The 11361-nt window shown below is 37.5% G+C and overlaps 1 protein-coding gene across 2 annotated transcripts; it reads right to left on the minus strand.

The window, feature by feature from the left end:
* Positions 1-104: 104 nt before the first annotated feature.
* Positions 105-10776, minus strand: pnkd (PNKD metallo-beta-lactamase domain containing). Of its 2 annotated transcripts, none has more exons than XM_067372983.1 (9): positions 8880-9017; positions 7659-7774; positions 7461-7573; positions 7004-7062; positions 6303-6395; positions 5612-5778; positions 5280-5366; positions 3047-3162; positions 105-606 (listed from the first exon to the last, which is right to left on the minus strand). In XM_067372983.1, exons 1-9 carry the CDS (start codon positions 8885-8887, stop codon positions 433-435), a joined length of 933 nt encoding a protein of 310 aa, XP_067229084.1. In that variant the 5' UTR covers positions 8888-9017; the 3' UTR covers positions 105-432. The 2 variants fall into 2 exon arrangements, with proteins under 2 accessions (XP_067229084.1, XP_067229083.1); XM_067372982.1 differs by lacking the exon at positions 8880-9017 and adding an exon at positions 10612-10776 and having other exon boundaries at positions 106-606.
* Positions 10777-11361: the final 585 nt, after the last annotated feature.

The following is an 11361-nucleotide window of genomic DNA, read 5'->3' on the forward strand; positions in this document are numbered from 1 at the left end:
AACGATGTTGTCAACAACTGCCGTAAACCTTCTTGTAATCGCGCCACAGTGCAAAACATATTGAATCCAGTCACAAATTAGTTCATAATTCATTAGTTTATTAGAACAACATAAATATCAGTGCTTGTGGTACCATAATTATTCAAAACGCTGGTTAATTTTAAAGGGAACATCTCCTACATTGTCAAGGGCAAGTGTTTTAAAACGAGTCAAGAGTCTACCAAATACTTAAAGTTAAAAGAAACTTATTTTTGTATACAAAATAATGCCCAAATCAACTTCACTCTCTGCACAAACCCTTTACTTGTCAGGTCACCGTTTAAATTCACATTAATTCTTTGAATCCAGCTCACTTATACATAGGGAGCAGTACATGTTTAGTTTGGAATGGTTTCAGTGGTTGCAACCTTCAAATGTAAGTTGATAAAAGCCTTATCGTTCCTTATAAATGTCCTTCCGTCTGCGCAGCTCCTCTAAAACACGGGCGCGATACGACGTCCAGTCCTCGTCCTGCTTCTGCTGCAGGCCCAGAGCCCCCTGGAGATCCTCGGAGTGACTCCGCAGGAAAGGATTGTATTGCTTCTCCTCTGCTAGAGTGGATGGACACTGTATGAAGAACAGAGAGGATGAATTTAAAAGAGTTAGTTCTCCCAAAAGCGAAAATTGGAGATTGTAAAATAAATCCATATTAATTGAGCAATTTAATGTTCCCAAAATAATAAGTCCCCAGAATGTGTTTGTGAAGTTTCACCTCAAAATACCCCACAGATCATTTATTATAGCAATAAAACAGCGTTTTTGTGTGTGTCCCTTAAAATGCAAATGAGCTGCCGCTCCCGGCCCCCTTTCCAGAAGAGGGCGGAGCTTTAACAGCTCAACAACAACAAAGCTGGAGAATCTCACGCAGCCAAAATGAGGATTGTCAGTAACAGTGTTCCACTGATGGAGAGACTCAGGAAGAAGTTACAACTTTTAGAATAAAACTGGACGTTTCTGAATGGTTAGTGGATAAATTTATGTAGTTGCTGTGGAGTTGATTCAACTCATCCACTAGCATGTGTCGTCATGTTCATCTTTTGTGCAAATCCAGCGTTGAATAGGCCTTTTTCACAAGAATCGGAAATCACGTGACGCAGGGTAAAGTTAGTTCCGCTATGCGTCTGCGGCTATTAGATATGCTCTTTTCTCAAATATCGCTTCTTACCTTTTCTGTTTTGTCTGTTTTCCAAGTCGCTTCTGTATAATCTACAAAGAAATTATTTTCTACTGGTTTGTAGCTTGTACGGCCACTCAGACCGTTGCTCGAATTTACCGGCAGGTGGATTTATATCACCAGCTGTCATACAGTAAAGGCTACGCAGCTCATTCATCAATTCCCCCGATCGTATTACGTATGACGAACATTATTTATTTATATAATTTATTCATAAAAAAAAAAAAACTCCCAATATATACTTTAATGGGGGGTATAAAATCGAGATACATAATATTGTCATGAGTTTAATATGTTTTAAAAACATATAGCATGTAATCTCATATGGCATCACATCCCACATTCAAGCATATGTTATCAGTTATGTTATAACTAATCCTGATCGATTAAAATGATTAAACTAAGACATAATTAATTTCCAACACCACACTGTACAACTATCAGTCTTTGCATTAATGTTGCAACAGCACAATACTGCGCATAATACACACTTTAAGATGATGACGACAGGAAAATGAGTGAGAGACTTAAGTGTTTAGATCCAGAAATATCAGGGTGCGAGCGTGACCGTTACATGAATCAGAGGATCTTGCGTGTTAAGGGAGCTTACCGCTGATCATTTCTCCAGCACGTCGCTAAAAGCACTTTATACATCCCAATGTGCATACTATCTACCCTAAATAGCACTGAATATTACACATAGACTACTATTTAGGATGGATAGTATGCACTTTGAGACGCAGGCACCGTCTGTACAGCACATGGAGAGCGATAATGCACATCCGCGCCAAACAGGCACGAAGAATATAACCAGTTTAACCGCCATCACTTCAAATTATTTATTAAATTTAGCTCTTAATGAGAGCTCTGTAGTCTCACCAATAATTCACCAAGAACGTTCAAACATTTTCATGACATTTAATTCGTAAAACGACTTTGATCTCCGAGCTGGTTCTGATCGAGGCTATCTATCACTGTAACCGGAAAAACTTTTACACTGTGTGGATCGTTCCGGAAGCCAAAAACCCGGAAGTGTGAAATTGGCCTATTGACCTCGTTTGTAAAGCAGGCCGGCGTAAAATGACGCCATGGTAACAACATGGTTTATGGGCGGGGTTTATGTAAATTTTAGAGTTAGTGATGTCACTAATCCAGGAAGAAGCTCGTTTTAGTCCCTACCAGCCGTTTGTTGTAGTCCTTAAACAGAGAATTCTTTAAAAGAAAATATCTCCCTTTGCATTGAACTTTGAGTTATAACTTTGCAGATGTTGTTTATGCTCTAACGGCAACATTACAAACTAAAGTTAAAAAAGTGAAATTATAATCAACCATCCCTTTAATCAAAGACACAAAAATTTCATTTAGGCTTTTATTCACATAAAAACACTGATCAGCGAACACAGCTCAAATATGGTAAATAGTTCAAACATACCTCACAACTCATGCTGGTATGACATGCAACAATGAACTTCATTGGATCTCACGTGTCTAGCAAACACGCTCAAGAATCTATTTACCAAATCTGAGTGTTCTATGCATTCACTGATCAATGTTTATGTGTGAGTAAAAATCTTTCAGATTTCACTAAAAATATCTTAATTTGTGTTCCTAAGATGAATGAAAGACTTGGGTTTAAAACGACAGTGAGTAACTGATGACAGAATTTTCATTTTTGGGTGAACTATCCCTTTAAATAAAGCTTGGCTAGTAGGAATATTATTTAGATTATTTAATGGTATTATTTATGTAGGTCAGTTGTGTTAGGACTGTCTTGGACATCTTGGCATCTTCTTTGATATTAGGGATTTTTAATCAAATTCTCTTCTTCCTTACTGTACACAATCTCTGACCCCTCTGTTGCTGCACCCACTGCAGCTTCTGCTCCCGCACAACATTGCAAGGCTCCACTTCTGCAGCAAACAGAAGGTTATCTTCAGCATACTCGTGTCCTGAGAAGAGAGACCAACTTTATTAACATGACTGAGCTTTTCCTTAGAATCACACCCGAGTGCTAGTTTGCAAAAAGAATAAAATCGGATAAAAAAAGCTGTGCACAAAAACTAAAAATGACAAACAGGCTTGTCACATTACAATTAACCCTGGATTAAATCCAGCCTAAACAAAGGGTTAAAGGTGCAATAGGTGATTCTCTACAGAAACATTTTTTGTTATACTGATTGAAAGTCTCCTCATATCCTGATAGCAATCACTATATTAAATGGTCTAAATGCATTTTTATAAATATAGTCTGTGGAAGGCGTAGGACCATAAAATGTTCATCCAGTTATTATATTTTGTCAGAATGTAATAATACAATGTCCTACCTGCCTGTCAACATATGTTTTTACATAACCTCGTGCAGCCTGTTCACGCAGACATTATACTGTACGTCATCAGCGTGCTTCATGCTATGCAGAGTTTATGTAGACAGATGTCAGTCACGGAGCACCACAAACAAACAGCAGCCACCTTTTACAGTTACTACTGAATCAAAACAACGAGCTTATGCTGCGTTCATGCCATAACTACTGTAATTAGAAGATGACAACCCGTGACGTTCTAACCGGTGTCATGAAAAATCGAGTCCCCCCCAGTAATCGAGTCTCCTTTAGGACCCAGGCGGTAATGCCTGATCAAAAGTTGTTATAGTGATGTCTTGCCTAATTATAACCTATTTCACTTTTGTATGATGTTTATTACATTAAGTGCATAAACAACATGCTTGAAATATAAAATGAATGCTTATGTATTGCATAATAAAACAAACTAGAAACAGATATTGGAAGCAAAAAACATAGCTAACATAATATAAGATAATCGGGTAGATGTATGCTATGCTAGTACATAAGCTAACTAAAAACAGTAAGAACAAAAAATGCTTGATTACAAAACCTATAGCTTCAGTTATATACTAGTATATGAAACATGTAATTTTAAAGATACATTTTAAAGATAAATCATAACGTGATTTTGCAGGAATTATAATCAGGCGCTAAAATTTACTACCCATTAAAAAAGCCTGTTAAACCAATGAGATCACTCGGGGTCCTAAAGGAGACCCGATTCCTGGGGGACTCGATTTCTCACCACAGTCAGACTCGGAATTATGCGGATCCATGTCAACAGTATCAACACCAAAATGAATCTGCAGCAGTCAGGTACAAGCTTTCTAAGTTGTTTATGTTTATTATTAGTGTAATGTTATGTGCTTTGAGACATGAAGTAGTTTAATGCCTTCTCATGACACTTGGGATCGTATGCTTTTAATGCTAGCAGGCTAATGTTAGTATTTCCCAGATCACCTACTGCACCTTTAAGCAATGATTCAAAATAGGGCATAATAGGGACACCATTTTAACCCCCAGGTAAAGAAACGTTTCACACTTGTAATTTAGCAGCGCTTTTTGCCCAGGGTTATGAAACCCTGCTTCAGAGTAGGATTAGCACCTTATTTCTTGCCTCTATAGTCCGCAAAGTCCATTCAGAAAAAGTACAGTCAAACAATGTAATATGAGGATGGGCAATGCTAGAGTCTTTATGTAAACAGGTTGTGCGCTGGTCTCATCCAATTAATGACACTGACACAGCAAATATGCAAATAATTATGTTAACCTCAGGGTTTAGGAATGTATAGGATAAAACATGAGTTTATGAATACCCAGGATTAATTAACCCCGGGTAAATTATGAGCAGCGTGAAATTTGAAGCAAAATAACCCAGGATTCTATTTACCCAGGGTTTAGAATTTCAAGTGTGAAAAGTCCTAAATGTGGTGCAAGAATGCCATAAATACATTAATAATTAATTAATGCATTTGATATAGTTGCAGACACTCTCTTGCCTAAGGGTAACAGTTCAAAATTGACAACAAAAGCTTTAATTGGAGTCATGAAGGTTATGCAAACAGCTTATGTTCTGTACTTGTCCAATAAATAACTGATTATCCAGGATTTATTATGATCCCAGAGTAAAGTCTGAAACATGGACCAAATAACCTAAGAACAAAATTGACTCTGGTTAACAACTTCAAGTGTGAAATGACTATAAAAAGTCTATGTTTCCATACCAGGCCAAAGCAGAGTTTCATCGCTCAGCGATCCCACAGTATCCAGAGATGACAACATAGTTGTGGCATTACCTTCAAACATTCTCCCTACAAGGGTTGGAAATGAGTCAGAGCTTTAAATAGACCTAGCTGGATTTAGGAATCCAGAATTCTTGTTTGCCTTTGGCACACCTTGTTGTGCATCAATATCAGTTTAAAAAAAATATTAAAGAATTTGTATATGCACAATGTCAAACAGTGAAGGCAGGTAACAATAACACTACAAATATTATCTTAAGCAAAATGATACAATGGCATTTTAATGATAACGTAATGTTTAGTGCCATACTCACCACATCCAGAGAGGAATACCAGATCCCCTGAAAACAAGCTGCTGGGGCCACCGATCACCCGGCCATCAAGCAGGTAGATCATGTGACCCACCGTGTGCCCAGGTGTAAAGAAGGCCCTGAAGTGCAGCCGAGTTCCAAAATCTATTGTGTCTTTGTCTGAAAGGGGGCTAAATCCACAAAACATCAATTTAAATGGTCTGTTTCTGTTATGAGTTATGAGTCGTTATGAGTCTTTTGTGTTGAATCAGCGGTTCGGTCATGTGATTTCAGCGGTTTGACAAGTGATCCGAATCATGATTCGACACAAAAGACTCATAAAACTCCAAAGCTTAATGAAGCAGTGTTTTGAAATCGGCCATCAATATACAAGTCGTTATTTTTTGGCGCACCAAAAATATTCTTGTCGCTTTATATATTAATATTGAACCACTGTACTCACATGAACTGATTTAAATATGTTTTTAGTACATTAATGGAGCTTGAGAGAGGAAATGTCATTGCTGGCTATGCAGGCCTCACAGAGTTATCGGATTTCAACAAAAATAAATGACATTATTTTCATTTTTGGGTGAACTAACCCTTAAAACGACATGTGGCTGAGTAAATAATGATAGAATATTCATTTTAGGGTCATTTTAAGAGTTAAAATGATTCATGATGGAACAGCAGAAGATATTCAAAAGGTACTGACTGTGTGAGGCCTGGAATGTTGTCCATAGCATTCCCATACACTCGACAGGAACTGTAGCGTCTCTTTAGAGCCCTGTTCCCTCCGCTGTGGTCCCTGGATTGGGAAAAATGTATATAAATACTTTTATTTAATTTTTGTGTTTAGCTATTCAATCTTGATGCTGTTTAGTTCACACAAAAATGAAAATTCTGTCATCATTTACTCACCGTCATGTCATTCTAAGCCAATAACACCTTCATTCATCTTCGGAAAACAAATTAAGATATTTTTGATGAAATCTGTGAGCTTTCTGACTGCAGCGTTGTTACCACTTTCAAGGCCCAGAAAGGTAGTAAAGACATTGTTTTGTGCACAAAAACTATTCTTGTTGCTTCATAACATTAAGGTTGAACCACTGTCGTCACATGGACTATTTTAACAATGTCTTGGGCCTTGAAAGTGGTAATAACATTGCAGTGTATTGGAGGCCAAAAATATCTCAGATTTCATCAAAAATATCTTAATTTGTGTTCCAAAGATGAACTAAGGTCTTACGAGTGTGTAACAACATGAGGGTGAGTAATAAATGACAAAAAAATTCATTTTTGGGTGAACTAACCGTTTAACTAAAACGCTGTCATTCTGTCATAGTTGCTGCTAATACATTCATTACACAGCATTCAGGCTCTATAAATGTTTGGCATTTTCAAATTTGGTCTTACCAGTGCTTGTGCGTGCAGAGAACAGCTTGTAATGCCGCCCCCTCTTTCTCTAAGCATGCCTGTGTGGGTTTAAAGACAGACCACGATATAATAAGAAATGAGAAAATAAAACTAGGGGTTTTGTTAGGGGGCTCTTGTTAATATGATATGAAAGATGAGATGTGACTTTATACATCACACATGCCCAATAAAGCATCTCTTCATGTATATGAAGCATCCTAGATATTTTGATACTACTACTCTACTTTTACATTTGTGAATGAAAAACTGGAATCTGTCCACTACAATGACAGTTTTCCAATAAAAATAACTGTAAATTGTTCCATCTTACACACTTTGGTAAACCAGTGAGGAAGAGGGAGTAATTTCCACTAAACCACATGGGTTTGGCAATTTCATTCGAGTAAGATATATAATCCAGCAAACTATTTCTGAAACCACTTGTTTGGAAACCAACCTGAACAGGCTGAGGGTCAGCGGGATCAACCACAACCGCCGTATTGGATGCGGTGTCAATAACCACATAGCTGTAGTTGTCTGATAAGATGGGTACCGGTATTATCTTGATGCCTGTTGAAAACAATAGCGTGATGTTAATTATTGGTAATACGCTGTTGAGTCAGAGTGTATGATGGAAAAAGGTGTTTCTGCTTACCGTTTATTATTGTGGGTTGAGTTCTGGAGTGGCCAGTGGGGTACCGCTCCCGTGCTTTCCTCATCTGCCTCTTATGAAATATGTACCCGAGTTTGGTCCGTGTGTACAGAGAGTACCTGGAAGTGTTTTTAAAGAGGAGAATTTTATGCATGCAGTTATGTACAGGCATGTTGCCCCACTCCCTGTCTTTGAAACACTAATAATAGTTGGTATGATATTTGGGCAGAAATGTTGTCAATTGACCCTTCGCTGGGAGATTGATTGACAAGCGATCTAACCAATCTAGGATTAATTGCGATTAATCGTTTGCAAAATAAAAGTCTGTGTTTACGTAATATATGTGTGTGTGTTCTGTGTATAATAATTATGTATATATATATAAATACACACATATTCATGTATATATTTAAGAAAAATGTTATATGTATATATAAAATATATATAAATACATATGAATACTCTCTAACACTTGACGGGTGCTCCATTAAATCTTCGTCCTCAGTTAGGAAACTGGGTGTGCTCTTTGATACCAATCTTTCATTTGAAAGTCATGTTTCTAGTATCTGTAAAACCGCCTTCTTCCATCTAAAAAATATATCTAAATTACGACATATGCTCTCAATGACAAATGCGGAACAGTTGGTTCATGCATTCATGACCTCAAGACTAGATTACTGTAACGCTCTACTGGGTGGTTGTTCTGCTCGGCTTTTAAACAAACTACAGTTGGTCCGAAATGCGGCAGCTAGAGTTCTTACTAGAACCAGAAAGTATGACCATATTAGCCCAGTTCTGTCAACATTACATTGGCTCCCTATTAAACATCGTATAGATTTTAAAATCTTGCTACTTACTTATAAAGCTCTAAATGGTTTAGCTCCCCAGTACCTAAGTGAGCTCTTGGTGCATTATAGTCCTTCACGTCTATTGCGATCTCAGAATTTAGGCCAGTTGATAATACCCAGAATATCAAAATCAACTGAAGGCGGCAGATCCTTTTCCTATTTAGCACCTAAACTCTGGAACAATCTTCCTAGCATTGTTCGGGAAGCAGACACACTCTGTCAGTTTAAATCTAGACTAAAAACACATCTCTTTGCTCTTGCATACACATAACACATTATCAATACATTAACGTTTTTCAAATCCGTTAAAGGATTGTTACGCTGCAATAATTAGGTCGGCCGGAACCGAGAACATTTCCTATAACACTAGATATACCTGTACATCAGAATAAGAATGGCATCTCCGCTAATATCTGTCTCTCTGCTTATCCTGAGGTTTGCCAGGTGCTGGATCCAGGCCGTATCCAGATCAGATGGAGAACCTGTGTCTGGACCTGACTACAACGTAGCCCAGGAGACAATGGGCCTACAGATCCAGTTCTGGCTGCATCTATAATTCAGATTTTTAATCTCTGTATCCGCTTACATATATTTATATATAATTTTTAATCTCTATAATAAAAATGTATAATTCAGATTTTGATCTCCATATCCATTTACATATATTATATATATCTTCCAAGGGGTTTTTTCCCTCCTAGGACTTTTTTCCCAGTGCTAGCACGCTGGGTTTTTCTCCTAGGGGTTTTTTTCCACCCCTGGAAGTCAGCCGACATTGGCTTAATGTAGCACCATCTTGTATATGTTACATATTACCACGCTTGGTTGTACAGCTTATTTTTAACCACTTCCCTTTTTCTGTGCTTCTAATATGTAAAGCTGCTTTGAACAATTACCAATTGTAAAAGCGCTATATAAATAAATTTGACTTGACTTGATTTGTAATACATGCATATATTTCTAAACTTTATACCTGTATGTGTGTGTATTTATATATACATAATTATTATACGCAGAACACACACATATATATTACGTAAACACAGACTTTTATTTTGCAAACGATTAATCGTGATTAATCGTTGCAGCCCTAAACCAATCATAACGGCAAATCCGCCATGTTGTCCGACAAAGCAGTCAGGAGTTAGTATTCTCGTCGCTTCATAACATTAAGGTTGAACCACTGTAGTCATGTGATTATTATTTAAAGCGGAACTCAGTAAGATTTACAGGTTCCTGTAAATACTCCAAGTGCTGCTCTGGACTACAACCAGCGCAGTAGTTTTGCAAATACAGTACAAGAAATCTCGATGGAGGTGGGTAATTTTCAAAACTGTCTTATAAAGTCATGATATATACATTGTTTTTGAATTACCGTAAAGCATTCTGACACTTTCGCGTGAATGTGAACATGAGGCGAGATTGCGTCGGGTCGGCGCAGCTCAACTTGCAAGTGCTGTTTTCTGGCGTAGACGTGCCAGAGGGGGTTAGTGCACGCCTCAAACACACCACTACAAGTCCATTAACCATCGTAAGGACTTAGGAAACTATTTATGAAGGTAAAAAGTTACTTAGTTCTGCTTTAAACAATGTCTTAAATACCTTTCTGGACCTTGAATGTGGTAATTATGTTGCTTTCTATGGGGGATCAAAAAAACTTATAAGATTTCATCAAAAATATCTTAATTTGTGTTCTGAAAATGAACGAAGGTCTTACGGGTTTGAAAGCACATGAGGGCGAGTAATTTAATGACAGAAATTTGATTTTGGGGTGAACTAACCCTTTAATATTATATACGTGTTTAGGCTATTGTATTACACAACAAGCACCCTAGTTTGGTTTATAAGAAAGCATAATTTCATTGATCTAACATGGTGTACACAAGCCCTAAAAACAAAATACTGCAAGTACATTTTCATTAGGTACATTAATCACTAACCATGAGCAAATCAGTGACATTCACTGAAGGAAACGTCTACATACGTAAATAATTTATATTTCAATACGACTTACAAAACAGTTTATGTAAACATCATATTCGGATAAATCCAGTAGCATGTGTAAACAAAAAAAATGACTGCCACAGCAGGACAAACTAGACACTTACGCTATCCAAAACAGTGGTTTCTCTGTGCGAGCCATCAGTTTACCGATCACACTGTTTCTCCATGCACTTCTTCTGGCGCATTTAGGAAAACGACAGATGTAAAACCCTCCACATATTGAAGCGATACAAAGTAAATACACGGTCCAGTCCGGAAGCGCCATTATAGTGGGCGTGTCGACGATGACGCAATTAAAAGGTGCAACTACGATTGGACAGAAGTGACCAAGACTCTTTTGACTATTCATGCAGTTTTTATAAGGTGCATTATTTGTATCAGGCAGCTGACTGTTTCTGCACAAATCGAAATAAAAATAAATCTTAGCTTACTTTTGTGATCTATTTTTTCATTACACTTAATTGCCAGCAATTGCTGGTGTATATACTATATTGTTGTAGGGGAGAGTGGGGTAAGATGAGCCAGTGGGTAAGTTGACCCACCCCATGTATCTTGGCAACCGTACCATTTTATTGTCATGTGACCATATATTTTAGAACCACCCATCATTTCTGCCAGACTGTGAAAAGGAGAAGCATATGGGAGGAGTGGAAGTCGCTTATTTACTTTAAAAACTGTTTCATCAAAGCACATTTGTCCCGGTCTAAAACTATTTATGATGCATATTGGGGATTTAGCAACATATAAAACCATGCAAGTCATTTAGCTAAATATTATTCTGAATTGGTATGCTAGCTTGTTTTTCCTAAAATGGCAGCTATGGGCAAAGTGAGCCACATGCTGTGGGGTAAATT

The sequence above is a fragment of the Chanodichthys erythropterus genome, chromosome 21 (assembly GCF_024489055.1).
Source record: "Chanodichthys erythropterus isolate Z2021 chromosome 21, ASM2448905v1, whole genome shotgun sequence".
NCBI classification, from domain to species: domain Eukaryota; kingdom Metazoa; phylum Chordata; class Actinopteri; order Cypriniformes; family Xenocyprididae; genus Chanodichthys; species Chanodichthys erythropterus.